The sequence below is a fragment of the Lynx rufus genome, unplaced genomic scaffold, assembly GCF_022079265.1.
Source record: "Lynx rufus isolate CCGP_SWC_20201006 ecotype Redwood Valley unplaced genomic scaffold, mLynRuf1.p SCAF_4, whole genome shotgun sequence".
NCBI lineage: Eukaryota > Metazoa > Chordata > Mammalia > Carnivora > Felidae > Lynx > Lynx rufus.
The window spans coordinates 163847149-163866454 of NW_025814856.1; the positions used below are offsets into that span (position 1 = coordinate 163847149).

Here is a 19306-nt window from a genome sequence, read left to right on the forward strand (position 1 = left end):
AAAAGAAATTAGCTCACGTAAGCTGCACATTCAAACAGCCCTCACACAGGTTAATTGTATTAAGAATGCTTCTGCATATCTCTGAGGGAAAATATCCTTTAAACGGTTCTTAAATGAAAAACCTCAAGACAGGGCATGAATACTTTGCTCCCTAGAGATACTATCACACAGATGAGTCACTTACTTTTGAACATAAGAATTGCATGATGGCAGAGAGTACTTTAATCTTGCTGTATCATTTGACACATGTTTTCTCATAAGAGGATTTTTCTTCCGTGTTGTTTTTACTGCATTCTGAATACTTCTGATGAATCTTAGAAAGAACAGGTATTTAGAATCTTATGTTTTCCAGACTCAATCTCTAATTTGTCTCCCTAATATTCACTCATTGGTTAATATTCTCAGTCATGTTCACAGACAAAAAAAAAAGGACGACTGTAAAAATTCTAATAATCTGGATTTGGAGTGTCTGCAATCCTCATGAGTGACAGAAAGTCACCCATCTAACTGAATTTTCTCTGTTATTTTAGCAAGACAGAACCTTTCATCTATTCACTGCAAATGTCACACCATGGAAGGGTAAGGAGAGATATTTCTGGTGGAAGAAAACAAACACTAGAGGGAATTTTAAGCCATCAACAACAATAAAGACGTTATGAAAGAGAAGTGGGCATCATAAGATTTATCAATCAGATTCTAGCAAGAAAAAGGTGGTCTCTCATTAGGTACTTGGAGAAAGTTTAGAGAAAGAGTATCTTACAAGCTGTAGACACAGGGAATTTGCAAATCACAAGGGACATTACTAGTATCGGTGAAAAATTACAACCCAAACCTGAGAGGGTGAACAAAGACTGGAACACAGAAGGAGAGTTGGGTACAAAGGCCACCAAGGGAAGAGCTATGACCTTTGGCATAGGACTGCAGCTAGTCAGAGATGGCCCTGCAGAGATAGAGGTGGGAGAATGGATACCCCAGCCTTGCTTTTCTACTTCCACAGGGTCTCTGACTTGGACTTTCCATTGGCCAGCCAGGCAGAAGTCAGAGAGCAAGAGATCCCACCAATGCAGTGCATATATATCAGCCTCATGGGGCAAAGAGCTAAGGTGAAGTGTGATTCTACAGAGGCAAATGAAAAATATGTAGCCCAGATGGGGATTTTTCAGATACAATTGGAGATATCTTAAGTTAGGATGGTCCCTAAAAAAAGAAAAGAGAGAAACACAGTAAAAGAAACCTGTGACTTTCAGATCTCCATGAACCACAGAACAATCTTTCCAGAGAAACCAAATACCTCCCTAACATAGGACTTGTGGCCATGCGGTGCAATGACACATGTGACCAGTGGTTCAGACACTAAACATGTGCAGGATTTCTGATTTGAATTTTCCTGAGTCTTTGAACTCTATATGCCATTTCCTGATTATGTCAACTTTGTGTGAAGAGACACAGGTGGGAAGGAGAGGCGGTGGGGACTGAGAGCTGGGAAGAGGCTTCATTCTGGTTAGTTCTCACTGCATAACAAACCATTCGGAAGCTCAGTGGTTAAAAACAAAAACCATCATTTATTTGTTCTCATAAAGCTGCAATATGGGCAGGACGCAGGGGGAATGGCTCATCTTTGCTTTCTGCAACTTCGCCTGAGATGGCGGGGCAGCCAGCAGGCCTGCTTCTGTGTTGCCTCACTTCCATGGCGGGCAAGTTGGTCTGAGTCACAAATGAAAGGTGAGCTGGGAAGTGGGCCAGTGACTTCAGGCCCTCTGCACGGGGGCCTCTCAAGAGGCAGCCTGGGCTTTCTCACAACATGGCAGTCAAGTTCCAAGGGCACGAACTCCAACAGGGCAAGGAAGCATTGCCCATATGTAACCTTAGAGTCACAAGGTGTTGCTTCAACCATCTGCTATTAATTGAAACGGTCCCAGATCTGCCCAGTTCCAAGGTAGAGGACACAGGCCCCGCAAGTCAGTGGCAGGAGTAACAGGGTCAGGTTATAGGAAGAATAAGTAGAAGCTATTGTCACAGTTGTCTATGGAAACTACAATCTACCACTATCGCAAATCATCATAAATTCAGAAGAAAAAATGAAATGGTCTTTACTACCAAAACATATACCATATTTTTGGAAGCACCCACATAATCACATTTAAAACATGTTCAAATATGCCCTTCTCAGCTTCTTCTCTGATATTTTTTGTTTGTTCAGCATACTTCCTCTTTAGAGATTTTATTTTTTCCTCCCGTTCTTCCTGTGATTTATGAGCATATTCCTTTTCTACTAGTTTAATTTCATTATTTAATTGATCAGTGTAGATCTTCCTCAGGACTTTTGCCTGTTGCTTCAGCCTCTTCTCTGTGTCCTCGTAAATGGCATCAGTAAAGTAATCCCCTCCGTTGCTCTGCACCATCTCCTCTATCAGCTCCACCAGCTCCTGCACTTGAGCTTCCTTCTCGGCCTCTGAGGCTCTGTTGTTGAAGGCACAGTAGCGGTTCCCACACTCGCTGATGATGTTTCTTAGTTTCACATCTGCATCTGCTAAGAAGTCACTCAGGCTCTGCTCCTCCAAGTTATCTTTGCGAGTGAACAATATGATCATGTGCTTCAAGGCTGGCTTCCCAAAGAGAGCCTTGATCAATGCCACGGTCTTCTGCTCTTCATCCGTGTAGCGGCCCAGCTGGAGGACCAACACGATGGCATGAGGCCCAGGGCAGGAGTAGAGGACACACTGGCTGATTTCCCTGCATGTAGTATCCAGGGTGTCCTTGGTGTGAAAGAGCCCTGGGTGTCAACAACAACAAGTTTCCTCCCCTTCCATTCCTGGGATGCTCTTTGACAGCTGGAGGCGACAGCATGGGGAGCAACTCTAGACTCAAAGACTCTACTCCCCAGGATGGTGTTGGCCGTTGCGCTCTTCCCACTTCCAGTTTTCCCCACTAGTACAATCCTCAGAGTGTTGTCCTGAGGGTACGCCATGTCACTACCAGAAGCCTCTGGGGCATAAAAAAGGGAAGGAGAAGAAAAAGAGTCAATAGAGGTAAGTGGAAACCATCACCTCACTCTTATGACTTTTGTGTTCCTCCCTGAAATCCTGCAGTAGTCTACTATCCGTGTTGGTCCCATAAATACAGAAAGATGAAACAATTCACTCACCATGGGAGAAACAACAAAGTAGTTAAAGAGTTCCCCTACAAAAGAGTACCAGGCCCAGATGGTTTCATGGGGATCTCATTTAAACCTTTCTTAAACTATTCCTGATGACTTAAAACAGAAGGAAACCTTTCCAATTCCTTCTATGACACAAGTATGATATTGATCCCAAAGGTTAACAAAGATTTCACCAATAAATAAAGCTACAGACATGTCTCATTTGCGAATACTAATGCAAAAATCCCAAATAAATTGTCAGACACTAAAAAGTAATACCCCACAATTACATGTGATTTATTTTAGAAATACTAGGGTGATTCAATATGAGAAAATGGATTGTTACAACACATCTCTAGTAGTACACTAAGAAGAAAAATACCTCGATGCAGAAGAGACAATTCCCCACATTCAACACTGATTTAATAGATACTTCTTTAACGTGATTTTATATAAATATAAGTTAAAAATTTTTGTCACCACTTTTTTCCCTGCAGATAAAATAGTTGACTATTATGTTCATTTGGATGAATGAAGAAAGAAAATTAGCCGGTGGAGTCAAAAAACAGAAGAACGATGAGGGAAGATTAGTTCTACCATATAGTAAAATATTTTAGCCCCTATAATTAAGGCAGTAGGACGTGTGTGTGAACAGAGACAGAACGGAAAACAAAAACAGACAATTCAGAAATAGACCAAATTGGTCGACTATATTCATGAGTATCCAGTTCAATTGTATTATGTTACATTTATCTTCCGTGAGGCATCCGTGAGCATCTCACAGCAATGGGGAGAAAGATGGACTAATAACCAGCATTGGGATAACTACAAAACCACACAGAAAAAGACAAAACTGCACCCATGTCTTCATGCCATTCACATACTAAATACATTAGAAATATAAACACTAAAAAGCAATCCACATAAATACTAGAAGAAACTCAGACATAGCCTTTGTAACCTAGGGGCGGGGAAACTCTTTCTAAGATTTGAAAGATTGTAAGGAAAAGGATTCATACATCTGACTACATAAAAATCTAAAAGACAGTGGGAGACAATAAACACCACAGACAATTAAAATATGAATGTCAGACTATATCAAAGAGGGTTAATTCTCCACTTATACAAAGAATACCTAAAAGTAGAGAGACAAATGTCCAATAACTCAATAGAAAGTGGAGCAAGACATAGGAATAAACAGTTCAAAGAAAAAAAGAAATGTCAATGCTCCTCAACTATGTAAAAATATATGAACACTCATTTAAAGTAGAGAAAAATAAATCCAACATAGGAAAAGAAAAAACTATAACAAATTAAAATTACACTAAGATACTATTTCTCCACTTACAGATTTGGCAAAAGTCCAAAGATTTGCTGCTATAATCAGTCGGTAAAGGTTTAGAGGAAACAGGTTTTCTCCTCCATGGCTAATGAGAATAGAAAAACAGTCTAAAACCTACAAAAGAGAAATTAGCAATATCATACAAATTACATATATATTTATTCTTGGATTGTGAGTACCAATTTTAGGATTTATGGCTGTAGTGGACAAGGGCAGGTCACCCCTAAACGTGCAACTTTGGCATACTGACTATTTCATACAAAAGTAACTTAAGATACAGCCTGTGTGGCAAGATTAGTAAGACCCTCTTCTGTCCCCGTGCAAGCAGGAAACAAATCTCCCATGTAAAATGTGTCCCTCCTGTCCCAGGAGGTAAAGAGACACCCTTATGATCAGGGATGGGAGATTTAGAGCCAAGAAGACTGTATAAACAGCCCACTACTTTCTAATTTACTACCCCAGCCCAAAGTCTCTTTAGAATTCCTGCCTAACAGATGCTTCGAAAGTTAAGTTTTCCTTGTTTTGTCAATCCCTCAAGATCCATCATCTTTTTGCCTAAAAACTATAAAACCTGCCTGCCTTGGTCATTTCTCTTGGTTTTAGTTTCATCACTGAGCATCTGTGCACACTGCTTTTTTTTCTCTTGTTAATCTGCCTCAAGTGAATGTAATTCTTAGGGCAGCTGGAAGACCTTGAAGGGTAGAGGAAGAGGTTTCCCTTTCTTATATCCCACAGCTACACTGACAAAAACATAGGAAAAGATTAGGCATACGTTTATTCTCCACATCACCATTTGTAGTACTTAAAGACCAAAAATCTACCAAATGCCCACTAGTAGGGGTCTGATTGAATAAACCAAGGTACATACACACAGTGATGTACTATCCAACTGTAGAAAGGAATAAGAAATACCTCTCTATGCCGGGATGGAGAGATCTCCAGGATATTTCATTAAGCAAAAAAAAGGCAAAGTGAAGAAAATAATATTTAGTTTACTGTCATTTCTCTAGTGGGGAGGAACATGAACTGTAGGTACAAAATACAACATATGTTTCATGCACATGAAAAAGCAATGGCAGATCATCTGAACCGTCACCAAAGAAGTTACTGACAGAGGGATGGGAGGAATAAGGCGGGGGCAGGGTAGAAGCTGGAAACTACTTTGAGTATACTTCGATTTCATAGATTTGTCTTGAAAGCATGTACTTCCTTCTTTTTGAAAGTTCGAATTACAGCTCTTTTCCTTTATGAAAGACCTACATGTGTAGGTCTACATAAATTCAAAGAGGATTTTTCATTTGTACAAAAAAAAGCTGAACACGAATACAGCGTTCCGCATTTGTTTAACAGCCAGTTGAGCTAATAGAGAGGCCGAGTGGGCCATTGTCCACACCAGCTGCCAATCACCTTCCCCGGGAACCTCACACAGGGGTTCACCATCCAGCCACCAGAGCTGTGAGCCAGATGAGCACGTGGGCTTTCTCTCAATTGAATTTGTGCATCTGTTAACAAATTGTGTCTAAAAGTATCAGAAACACATAAGGGAGGTTATTTGGGGGAGATCTGGGAATGCGCACCCTTTTTCCATGTACATTCATGGTAATTGCTGCTCTGCTTTATGTCATTTTGTTTCATAAAAGATTTCATAGGAACGTTCTGCTTGCAGATAGTGAGGAACATCTGGAAATAGCTTACATAATTATAAACAAAAACTATATTTTAAGATAACTGGTAAAAATCAAAAGCAAATGCAATACATAGTATTTGGTGTAATAGACAAACCACACAAAGAATTGGTCCAAGAAACTTGAAAATGCAGTTGCTTCATTGGCTATTGTCCCAATGGGATATAGTGTAGGGCCAAATAGGGGGGGAAAACGTCAAGAAAATCTTAAATTGTTTTCAGGAGTCCTGTCCTATTCTTAGATTTTGTGCACATGTGTAGTTTTGAAGCCCAAGGACAAGCCCAGTGACAATGAACACCCTTAGCACCCATACTGTGCCCTTCAAATGCCATTTCCCACCAAAAACATTAAGAATCTTAGGAGAACGTACCGATTCCAGATCTGGGCCAAGAAATGTGCAAGTGGATCTTAGACTATCTGGTCATACTAGAAAGTGAGGATGCTATCAAAAACTACTCAGACTGTGGGATGCCTGGCTAGCTCTGTCAATACAGCATGCATCTCTTGATCCCACATTCATGAGGTCTAGCCCACATTGGGTGCAGAGATCACTTTAAAAAAAAAAATGTTTGGATCTTACCGAAAGGACTACAGGGCCAACTTGAAGAGGCTGACTGGACAGATATGGGGTAATTTGAGTACCAATGAGAATAATAATTTCAATGGATTAAAATTCATCAAATATGTTGAAGTTCATGAATTCATATCAATACCATCATCGCAAAAGAAGTGAAGTGTTCTCTTTGGGGTATGCTAGGAAATGATGTCATCAGTCTGAACATGGACAAAAAAGAATCAAGCATTCCTTTTGGCTTATTAACTACACCTTATGAAATGAAAGTATGATTCAGGGGAAGTTTCTTTTTATAGGATTATGCCATCCAATCAATGAAGAAAGATTGATAGAATTATAATACTATAATTTGCGACCGTTAATGAAACAAAGTTACTCTAGGCCATCATTACTGTCTGCTACATTACAGAAAGAGACAGAAGAATATATAAGGTGTCTTCTGATGGAAGTTTACAACTGCACTTATGAAATATTGCCACCCAACTAACCAGGCAAGCCTTAATCTGATCAAGCCTCTCCTTAAATTTAAATTTATACAAAACATGGAAACTAGAAGAACATGTCATATGACATCTTGAGGATTTAAAGAGCAAAATGTACACTGTCCAATTCTCTTGGACAAAGGACCAACCGTTTCTTAAACAGAAACATTTTACAAAAAGAAACAGGAAGGTGAAAACTTATTTATCAAATTAACCTTAAGAGATATGAAAGAATCGCAATTTATGAACCGCATTGGAGCTGATTTCAATTTTAAAATCTATGAGACAATCTGGGAATTGGAATACACCTGGTAATTTTTAAAAATTCTAATTGCTTTTTGAAATCTGATTATGGTATATTTTGATGACCTTTATCTTCCAGACATAGATATGGAAGTATTTACTGATAAAGTGATAAAATTTTTAGTATTCTGGTAATTTAATACTTTTTAGTATTCTAATGTTTAAAGTATGTATGTATGTATGTATGTATTTAATCTCTACACCCAGCATGGGGCTTGAACTCACAACCCTGAGATCAAGAGTCCCATGCTCTTCCCACTGAGCCAGATAGGCGCCCCCACTCTAATTTTTCAAATGAGGAGATTGATGTGGCTCAGAAATGCTGGGAAAGTTGCCCAAGGTCACTGCGCTAATGGGCTTTGGGCAGAGAAGGGATCCAATGCAAAGTATGTCTGACCTCTACACTCATGCATAACCCTTGCACGCTCTGGTCTCTTCCTGGTTCCTTCTCAGGTCCTTGATTCTACATTTCTGTTTACATTGGATCATAAATAGATCATGGGAGGCCAGGGGAGGTAGTTCACTCTCTGTCCAGAAACATGAACTGGTAGCAACCCTGGAATTAGGAAAGGCAACCAAAGGGCTTCACGCACATTTGTTTTCTATAGAATAGCTCATTCTCTCCCCATGGCATCCCTTCCTTACCTCCTCTGTTACACTGTCGATCACACCATTTCTCTCTTACATGTTGGAAAGGACACAGCCAGCTGAATTCTAGACTTCCTGTGCCATTTGTGACCTAGGTATCCCGGGGAATTTCATAAAACCACATGCACACTGTCTAGGATTCAGATTTTTTTTTTTTCAGGAAAAAAGAGGGATTGGGACAGACTGGTCTCCAAATTGCCTTCCAGCTCTAAAGACCTGCCTTGAGGACACTAGTTTCCCACCAAGGGAAATGGATGGGGTGTCAGGCAGCACTTACTCTGTCATGACAGCAACTGATGGAAGATATGCTGTTCAGCAGTTTGTCCTGCTAAATAGGAGACATGTGGACATGGGCCACTCAATCTGCTTACTCCCACTCTTCCTCCCCCGGGACCCCTTGGCAGCATCCTGTTTGCTGGGCTGCTGGCACGGTATTTGGTCCCTCTCAGACCAGGACCCACACCCATGAACAGCCCTGTGTCCTGCTGCCCCTCCCCGCTCTATTGCCCTAGGACAGGCTCACCTTCTTTACAATGAGCTGATGAGTTACCCAGTGTTCTCCAAAGAAGCTGTTTGAGCTGGTGCTTTTGTTTAACTTAGAAAAAAAAGTGTTTGCACCTTTTAAACCTCTGAGGCAGGAAGCTCAGATTGGGTGGACCTAGTGAAGGAACTATTCGTATTTAAAGAGACAGAAATATTACCCTATAATTTGGGGAATGCTTTAGTTTTACCAAGGTGTAAGCTTTTTCTCCATGTGCCTGCTATCACACAAAATTCCCAAAGCTATATTTGTTGTTTGGGGTTATAGTGGTGGATCCCAAAGGCCCTTATTAAGTGACCCAAATCATGCACACAGAGCCAGGCGTGCTCTCTGATCATCTTCTCTGATGGAGTGGGAGATGCTGGGTTGATTCTGGGAGAAAGGAACTCAGATATGTGGCTAGATGTGTCCAAATTTAGAGCCTGGGATACTTCCCAGTGATTGCATCATATGGGCTTTCATGATGGTCTTTCATGAAGCTCTCAAGTTACTCATTAAAAATTTAACAGCGCTCAGGTACAAAGCCAAAAGAGTCTAAACCATTGAGAACCAAGAGTAAAAGAGGAAGATGTAGCCTGGAAAAAGTCATCCAATGAACACACACCTTCTCTAGTTTTCTTCATATGGTTCTCTCAAGCCCAAAAATATGCATGACCTGACAAGAAAAGATGGACCCAGGGAGGAGAATCATCTTTCCCCTAAACCTTCCTACCTTCCCCTACCCCAGACCCAGGCAGAGATAGACTTTTTCAGATTTAGCCAGTACACCCATTCCAACCTGCTCTGGAAACTATGAGATGAGAGGCAGATGGTCAAAGCTCTCATGGTTGACCAGCTGTTCCAATTATTTGTTGCATCACCATAAAATTATTATGGTTTTGATTATATATTTTTGTTCATTACTTTCAGACATGGGATTAGCCGATGCTGAAGCTTAAAAGTGGGTACTAAGAAGACTAAATGTGGCAGGAAGTAATGTATAATGGGGTGACAACCAATGGAAGGAAGTAGCTACATTTTGAAATTACCGTGTTAATTAGTATATTATTGGTCAATATCATTGGACTACTTATTGGTGTTAATGACTTGGAGGGCCCCAAGTAACTGTTTTCCAACTTGCAATAAAGACACAGACCAGGACCAGCTATGTAATTTGCAGGGTCTGGCACAAAATAAAAATGCCAGGCCCTTTGTCAAAGAGAATCAAACAAACAAACACACATAAACACACACACACACACACACACACACAAAACTTAAGAATTTCAAGGTAACATCACAGGGTCCTTTACATACCCATAAAGTTGCTCTTGATGAGGCTCCATACATAGAAGTCTAGAGGAGAGCCAGAACCATATGTCCTACTCAAAATATCTCTACCATTGCCTAGTTTCATTTCAATCTATATATTCCTTGAGTGAAACCTGTCCAGCCAGAGCCACCTTGGATGTTTTCCTGGTCAGCTAATTGCTTCTCCAGGTATTATCCTCAGGTATGCTGGTAAGTTCCCTAGTGGGAACGGGAGAGTAGTTGACACAGAATCCATGGATGCCACAGGAAATCAGATGTGGGTCTCAAATGGTAACAGTCTTGCGATCATTGGTTAAAGAGGAGCATGTGGCTCTTATCAGTCCCATGCTGAGCCCTAAGTTACGAGTGATCTCCTTCTAGAAGATATTTGATAGAGCCAGTCTTGCCCCATATCTGTATTGCTCACTTAGCCACGCTCCTCATCATTGAGGGCTTCCTTCCACTTCCTTTTTTTATGTTTTCCTTTTATTATTTCAATCTCACACACACAAAGCAATGTGGATATAATGAATTTTCAAAAAGTTGTGTGGTCATTAAAAGACATTCTTTAAATTCTACAGGAGTCTTCTTGTGGGAATCAGGGAGTTTTCTGCCTCTTAGATCTAGATGGCCTCAAAGCTCAACTTATTAAAACATTGCAGAGATAATACCAGGAGATGAAAAAGAATGGTTCCCTACATTGTCCTGGTTCTTCTACATATCATCTCTATAACCTGGTGAGTCAGTTTTCCATTGTTGCCATAACAAGCTATCAAAACTTTAGTAGCCTAAAACAATATAAAATTAATCTCCAACAATACTGGAAGACAAGAATATGAAATTAGTCTTATGGAGATAAAATCAAGGTCCTGCAGAGCTGGTTCTTTCTGGAGGCTCTAGGAGACAATCCATTCCTTGCCTCTTTCATCTTCCAGAAGCTGCCTGCTGTCTTGGGCTTGTGGCCACATCACACCAATCTCTGCTGCCTTCATCACAATGCCTTCGTACCTCTTCCTTAGAAGGACATTTCTGATTACATCGTGGGTCCACTCAGATAATTCAGAATTATCTTATCTCAAAATCATTAACTTAATAACATCTGCAAAAAATCCTTATGGAATAAGGTAATATTCACAGGCTCTGGGGATTAGGGTGTGGACATATTTCTGGGGCCACCTTTCAACCTGCCACATTTGGGTAAGTTAAACTATCTGCAACTCACTTTCCTAATCATTAAAATGGAGTACTTACTTCAGAAGGTCATTGTGAAACCAGACAAAGTCGTACGCATGAAGTGGTTCTCAGACCATAGTGATCAACAGGTAGTAGTTAGTAGTAATAATACAACCCTCAATGCTAGTCTCATAGATTACCATTCTGAGGCTCATCTACACATCATAGATCCTGTCTTAGTCAGCGTGGACCGCCATAATACCACAGCCTGGGAGCAGGAACAACAGGAATTAATCTCTCACAGTTCTGGAGACTGGGCAGCCCAAGCCCAATGTGCCAGCCAACTTGTTTCCCTGGGGAAGGCTCACTTCCTGATTTGCGGATGACACAGTCTCACTGTGTCCATACATGATGGAGGGAGGAAGCAACTCTCTGCTATCTCTTCTTACAAGGGCACTAATCCCATCAAGACGACCCCAGATTCATGAACTCATGGAAACCCACTTACCTTATCCCCAAATACCATCATGTTGCCGGTTAGGGATTCTGGAGCCTTCTCTCTTGGTGCCAAAAAAAAAACTAGTCACTTCTACTTTGTAACAATATCCTTTACGTGAATTGTTGGATATCACTCAAGGTTTCCTGGTTTCTCCCCACTCACTCAACCCCCAAAGGGCACTGCATGAAAAGGAAGACTCAGCACCTCCACAGCCTGTCTACCAGGATAAGGGATCTAGATTATCTATACCGCTGCACTCACATGTCTTTAATGAAATTGTCTTCTGGCTTCACGGATGTGCAAGAAGAGCTGCCTCTTGCAGGATAATGGCAGCCTTGTCACAAAAGAGATATAGGTGTTAAGTGTGACAGTGCACTTGGGGCTGAATCCCTCAAAGGAAACATTGACCAAATCCTCATGAAATAAAGACCATGCCCCCCAAAGAGCCTCTTACTGTCTTCCACGATATTATATTCGGTTATGAACCAAAACCATTAAGTCCTGTTCTCAAATAGGTCTCTGCTTCCTCCTAAGGCTTCTCCGAAGATCTGCCAAAAGTGACCACTCAGAATTTGTGTTTTCACCAGAGGGTCACAGTCTTGGAGCTTCAGGAGAAAAACTGTAGGACGTGCTCTGAAATACTGTTGCCTCAAAGAGACTCTTCAGAGCAGGTTTCCAAGATGGCAGCACTGACTCAATGCTCAGACTGTGCCAGTGAGAGAAGCCATGACTATTGGGACTCTCAGTCTGGAAGCATATGTACCTCATGAAATCAGACGACTGACTCAAGATCCAGCAGAGTGAGAAATAATGACATAGGACTGAGTGAACAGATTCAAGATGTGCCATTGTGGTTATTTGTTTGGAATATTTATGGCATTCTGTTTGATGTTCTACTTGTATGGCTATTTGTGGAAACCTTTTTCTTTCTCCTTAAACTATCTCTAATGCATGATTTAGTAGACTGTTTATTTGTAAACCCATAGCAACCATTTTTAACTGTCATCTGATTTTCACTTAACCTCAGAATTCAGAAACAAACTCTTCTACTGAGTTTCATTCACTTTCATGATGATAGAACCATTTGCATACGTTTAATAAAAATCTGTCATCTTGTTTACAAAGATACCATTGGAAAAATCGATTCTGCAGCAAGGCCTTATGTACAGTGTGATATTTGAGAGTGTTTGTTATTTAATCAAAGACCATCAGACCACTGCTAAGGAGCAATTGTTGGTGTTATATGTGGGTCTAATGTCTCCAAAACCTTCATAAGAAAACTAATATGATGTCTGGCTTCCAGGATCCCAGTCTCTCAGGTATTAAGGAAGTCCACTCCCTCGTAGTCCAGAAACCTAGGCAAATTTTGGAGACCTCGGGAAGAGAGAAATTCACTGAGATTTATGGATACAGCATGCAAAGTTTACTGGAGAAAGTGTTTGGGCCTTGGTTTCCTACTCCTAGGATAGAAGAATGGCAGGGGCTTTGAAAAGTCTGATTCAAAATTCATTTTGAAAATTTCCAAAGGAAGCTTATCCTTTGGAATTGATACTTGCTTAATATGATTAGGCTCTAGATTTCCGGAGCAAACTCAAGGAGGCTTTTCTGGTTAATTAAGATTCTTGCTGCATCTGTATAAATAATCAGGCCATGCATAGTAAAAACAATCTTCTAGGATCAACAATACTTGTTGGAAACTGCTTATGATCACAAAGTAGAGAACGCTATGAAAATGATCCAAAATTTAGAAATAGGCAAGAGAGATTACTGGAGTGTTCTATTGTTCTGTGTGGTGCTGTGCTTGATGATCAGCTGTGATATTTTACAACACTTTAAGGACAGAGAGGTTTTTTGCAAATCTCTGCCTTATAGATACTCAGCGAATTTTCTGTCTGGTGGAATATAGAACTCAAAAATTCCATTTTACTACTCTCTTGAACACATCAACCCTTGATTTCAGATGAAGTTTGTGTTTCTGTTTGTTTGTGTTTTTTGTGTCATTCTTTGCTTATTTGTTTGTTTTTAACTAGGTTTCACACCCAGCATGGAGCCCAAACTCAAGACCCTAAGGTCAAGACCTGAGCTGAGATCAAGAGTCAGACGCTTAACTGATTGAGCCACTCAAAGGAACTTTGATCCAATTATACTATCATACTGGTTCTCTAGTCATGCCATGAGTTGAGCAAAATCTTTGATGTGTTTATACTTGCCCAAAGGCATGATTTTGCTTTTTGTCAAAACTGCACTCAGACAAGTAAGAGAGGGAGAAATAGTATGATTCAAGCCTTGGAGGTGGAAATATACTGGACCCAGGCAGAGAACAGCTAACAATTTGGAGTGCAGGCATCATTACCAGCCTTTACTGAGGGCCCACTGTGTCCCAGGCACTGGCCTCTCCATCATTATCACCTTCGTTCCTTACAAAAGTGTAAACAGATATTAACGGGAACAATGATATCTAGAAGAATCTCATTCTTGGGAAAGAAGTTGAGACTGATTATAATGACTGTTGCATACCAGGCCAAGGAATGTGGATTCTAAGCCCTAGGCAGTAGAAGATTTCCAAGAAGTAGAGACCTAAGAAAACTATCCCAATGGGCTTAACCTGGTAACTGCAACGAGGACTTGAGAGGAAGAGATCAGGGGTACTGTACCCTCACACTGCACACACTGTCCCTCTCTTACCATCCATCCTAGGTTGAATTGTGTCCTCCTAAAGAAGTCCTAATCCTGGTACCTGAGAATGTGACCTACTTTGGAGCACGGTCTCTGTGATGTCATGTCATGAAGTTAAGGTTGAGCCCTACTCCAATGCCTGGAATCGTTTCATTCACAGTGAGAGAAGTTTACACACAGATACACACAGAGAGCACCATGTGACAAAAGAGGCAGAGATTGGAGCGAAGTACCTGGAAGGCAAAGAACAAAGCAGGCCAGCCAGCACCAGAAGCTAAGAAGCAGCAAAGAAGGATACTTTCCCAGAGACTTCATGGAGAGTATGGCCCTGGGAACATCTCGGTTTGGCACTTGTAGCCTGTGCCAGAGAGACAGTAGCCATAACAATGAGACAGTAAGTTTCTGCTCTTTAAGCAATAGTTTGTGGTCATTTGTTAGAGCAGCCCCTGGGGGAACTAATATAGATTTTAAGGCCAAGAAGTAGAGTCCTCCTCTGGTAATTACTTAAAATGTAGGAGTCGTTTTGAAATTGAGTAATGCATGGAGGCTGGAAGAATTCTGAGGTATGTGATAAAAAGAAAGGCCTAAGAGGATGTCGGTGGTAGGACGAATATCCAGGTCACTTTCTGGTGAGGTCCCAGAGAGAGGTGGGGACCACGCTGCTGGACATTGGAGGGACGATGGCACTTGCTATAAAATGGCAGGGGGCAGGGGGCAGGGGGCAGGGAGGCACGGAAAGGGATTGTATGCTTTTTCAATCCCAGATAATATTTATATTATCCAGACTCTAAATTCTGGTTGAAACATTTTGCATATTTGTCTGAAGCATTTCCTCCTGTTCTTTCTTTTGGAGTGAATTCCTTCATTTCTTCATTTTGGATGAAAAAGAAATAATAAAAAAAGTAAAGATTAAAATTTAAAAATTTAAAACAACACAACAAAAATCAAATAAAGGATGCTAGTTCCTAGGTGTGTACTGGTCTGGATGTTGAAAGAAACTCGATAGAATAGAGAAAAAAGGGAAAGAAAGGGGGCGAAAGGGAATAAAAAGAAAATGTTTGATAATTAAAAAAACGAATACAATAAAATAGAATAGAGTGAAATACTGTAAGTAAAATGGAATAAAAAATTTTACAAGAAAGTAAAAAAATACAGTCGATATAATTTAAAGAAAAATATTTTTTATAAAATCAGAAAATAAAAATGAATTTTTTCTCTTTCTATATTCAAGTATAGGAAAAGAAAAAGAAAAAAGAATGGATGGATGGACTAGCGAACAGAATGAAATATGAACGAAATTATATCCAGTTTCCACTACAAGTCAAACTATGGAGAAACCTATAGTCTGTAAACTAAGGTGGTGGAGAGACTGGTTCCTCTAGAGCTTGGTTGGCACAGTTGGATAGGGCTTGGTGTGATGGCTCCGTTTACACTAGATGGCACTGCTTAGATTACTGGGGTAGATCACTGTGGCGCCTGTATCAATGAATGCACATGGGTGGGAGAGGTGTAAATGGTATCACCTACCTACCCAGTCTCTAGCATCAGAACTCTGTGCTCTCACTGACTGGCAATCATGCACCCCTCCTTTGTCCCTGGCTTCTGTCCACTCCCTGCCTCTACAATCTCCAGAACCAAGTCATCAGCCTGCCAGGTGGTACCTCCCTTCTGAATTTTATCTCAGATGAGGCTGTGATTCCAAACCCCTCATTTCTGAGCGCCCTGTGGCTTGGACCCACTCTGACCCCCTCAGGGAGTGTCTTGCCAAGACTTGCTTGGGTGCTGGCCGCCCTTGCCCCCAGGAAAATTCACATGACCATGTTGCTGCTGAAGCCCAGAGACTATGGCCAGGTGCCAACATTCCCAGAAAAAATTCACGCAATCTTGTAGCAGCAGCATCTAAGAGATTATGGTAAATCACACCACCCATCTGGCATCAGGTTTCACTGCTTCCTAACACCCTTGCTCAACACCATCAAATGGCTGTTCTCTAGGGTCTGCTGGGACCTTTGCCTGTGGGGAAGCTGCATAGCCTCTACCAAATGTCCTCTTAACTGGGGAACCACCTCTCCCCATGTGGCCAGAGACCCCTCACCCTTGGACCTTGCTGTCTATTCCTGGGGATTTGCCTTTCCCACCAGAACACCACCAAGCATTGAGCTGTATAATTTCGAACTCTGTGCTCCCCTGGTTATAGAGTGGCATTGAACTTTCTTCTTTATCCTTTCTCTCTTTCTTGTTCAGTCCCTTATGTGAATTTCCACTCTTTCTCTTTCTCTCCAGCTGCTTTCAGGGAGAATTTTTTCATGTACTCTCCCCGCTGTCTCAATCCTCTTTCCACAAGCAAAAATAGTTCCCTAACAACTGAGCCTTCTCTCTCCACCAGTTCACCTCTCCATGCTGCATACCTGTGAAGTTCTGTGGCTCAAGTTATGAAGATTGTTATGTTAATCCTCAGATACATTTTCTAGGTGTTAAAAATGCTTTGGTGCTGATCTAGCTGAAATTCAGGGATGGGAGAAGCAGAAAACTTCCAAAACTCTGCCATCTTGGCCCCTTCTCTTAAGTGACTATTTCTAAAAGGATTGTGAGCTTCTTTGTGTTGTGCTTCTCTAATGCTTGAGATTAATTAAAAGTTCAGTCTACACCGGGATTTATTGGTAGAACATGGAAATGTACTTTGGGAAACCTTAGAATGGATAATGTGAGAAGTACCCAGGAGAAAAGTAGAAAAGGGGTGAGACACCTCTTATTGTTATACATATATTAAAGACAATTTTTGCTCCAGGAAAACCAGAAAGGCCTCTGAAGCCTTGGTTACACATAATATCTATCAGTGAATAATTAATGAATCCAAGGAAAAGGTAGTGTTTAACTGGCAGCGGGGTTGAGTATGTGGCTGGGAATTTCCAAGGAAAAGGAGGAGAGATGTGCTGAGAGTAAACCAAAACTAGCTCCAAAATCATCTTGAACTTTTACCAAAAAGTAAAATTCAGTGTTCTTAGAAGAAATAACAAAGGGGTTCACCTGAGTGGCTCAGTCCATTGAGCATCTGACTCTTGGTTTCGGCTCAGGTCATGATCTCACAGTTCATAGGTTTGAGCCCTGCATCAGGTTCTGCTCTGATATGTGGAGTCTGCTTGGGATTCTTTCTCTCTCTGCCTCTCCCCTGTTCATGCTCTCTCTCTCTTTCTCTCAAAATAAATAATTAACTAATTTTAAATTAAGTAATAAAAAATAGCAAAGGTATTTTCCAAGAAAGAGTGGACTCCAATTTTATAGAAATATGAGAGAAGAGAAAATTTTTATTTTAATAACAAGCAAACAATTCAACTGGGAGGGGGTGTAAGTAATGAAGGTCTGAGGTGACGGAGGTGAAGTGGCAACAGTTAGTTTCACATGAAAAGAAGAGAACTGGTTATACAGCAAATATATTGCATTGAGGTCAGTCAAAGAGTTGCTATACATACATCTGCATACAGCAAACAGTTGTTCTCTTCTGTGTTGAATCTCCGTCTTTCAACTGCTCTTTCTGGCATTTCACTTAGTTGAGTTCTGAGAGGTCTATTTTCCAAACAACCCTTTGTCCTTCAGTAGGCAGCTGATAAGGAACAATTTGAATCCTTCTGTAAAACTGTTACTACATAAATTTCCATTCATCTGGAAAGAATTCTATAAACATCTCCACCGATAGATTACCCAACACGAAGAACAAATCTTTCTAACAAATCATAGGGGGAAGGTGATCACTGTGTCCTAAAGGAAAAATAAGTGAGTAGAAGCAACAGAGGGAGAAGATCCACCAATCGAGAAAGAAACTAGATTTTTCTCGGGATAAATAGACAAAGTTTGGGGTCACCTTTATACCTTCTACTCTGGAGTTCCACAAATTGAGAATTCTTCCCTCCCCTGTTAAGTCAATCAAGCATCTACCAATCTCCAACAGTGAATCTGATTATACCCCTTAGTCCTGAGAGTCTGAGAGACAGAAGCGAGAGTGCTCCAAGGTTGGTGAATGAGTTCAGGGGTGCGGGGGCTGGGTGGGGGGGTGGCAGACAGTGGGCAGGGCCAGCGGGAAATATGCAGGAAATAGGGAGATCTTTCCATTCAGGTAAATCTTACATAAACAGGTGAGAGAAAACAGGAAAAACTATCTGCAGTGCTTCCATGATCAATTCAAGGTTCCTGCAATGAGTCTCACCTTCATATCTGGCGTTCTGGTGCTTTAGGGCATAGAAAGCCTCTTTCCCTGCCAATTCTCTCTCCATTTGTTCCTTTCATTTCTGCCGCTCCAGTTTATCCTCCAGCTTCCTGATTTTTTCTTCAAACTCCTCTCTTCCCTGCACTCACTGTCTCTCTAGCTGTGCTCCATAAAGTTCTCGCATCTCTTGGATTTGTTTCGGAATCTCCTCTTTGGCCTTTTGGTACATCTTCTTAGTGTAGCATCGTCCTTCATTCTAGGCCACAATGCGCTAGACCAGGGCCAGCATTTGGCTTCTCTGGGCCTCCTGCTCAGCTCCTGTCGCACCATTCTTGTACACGCAGTAGCGATCACGGTACTAGCCCTCGAGCCCTTGGATGCCGTCGGGTGCTTCCTCTAAGTAATCATGGATATTGATGCCATCCAAGTCATCTTTCTGGGTGAAAAACAGAATCATGTATCTCCTAGCTCTGAGTCCAAATAGTTACTGGATCTTTTCCATGGCCTTGTGCTCTTCCTGCATGTACGGGACCAGCTGTCCCATCAGGGGCAGGGCGTGAGGTCCTGGGGAGGTCAGGAAGATGTAGCGAGTAAACTCTTGCAGGTGTCAGCATCCTGTGCCTCGGTGTCAAAAATGCCTGGTGTATCCACGACACAATTTCTTTTACCTGCCACCTGCTGCTCCCTTTCTTACAGGTCTTGGTGGCAGATGTTGTGGCAATGCTAGAAGGAAACACTTTCTCTCCAAGGGTG

The 19306-nt window shown here is 41.3% G+C and overlaps 1 protein-coding gene across 1 annotated transcript in view; it reads right to left on the bottom strand.

The window, feature by feature from the left end:
- Positions 1-1542: 1542 nt before the first annotated feature.
- The window catches only part of LOC124523504 (GTPase IMAP family member 8-like), a 39152-nt gene continuing 21388 nt past the window's right edge, over positions 1543-19306 (bottom strand). Inside the window, 5 exon segments of the mRNA XM_047095267.1 lie at positions 1543-2779; positions 2782-2985; positions 8697-8768; positions 10924-11018; positions 19042-19117. Coding sequence (XP_046951223.1) covers positions 2094-2779; positions 2782-2985; positions 8697-8768; positions 10924-11018; positions 19042-19117 — 1133 coding nt within the window. The 3' untranslated portion in view covers positions 1543-2093.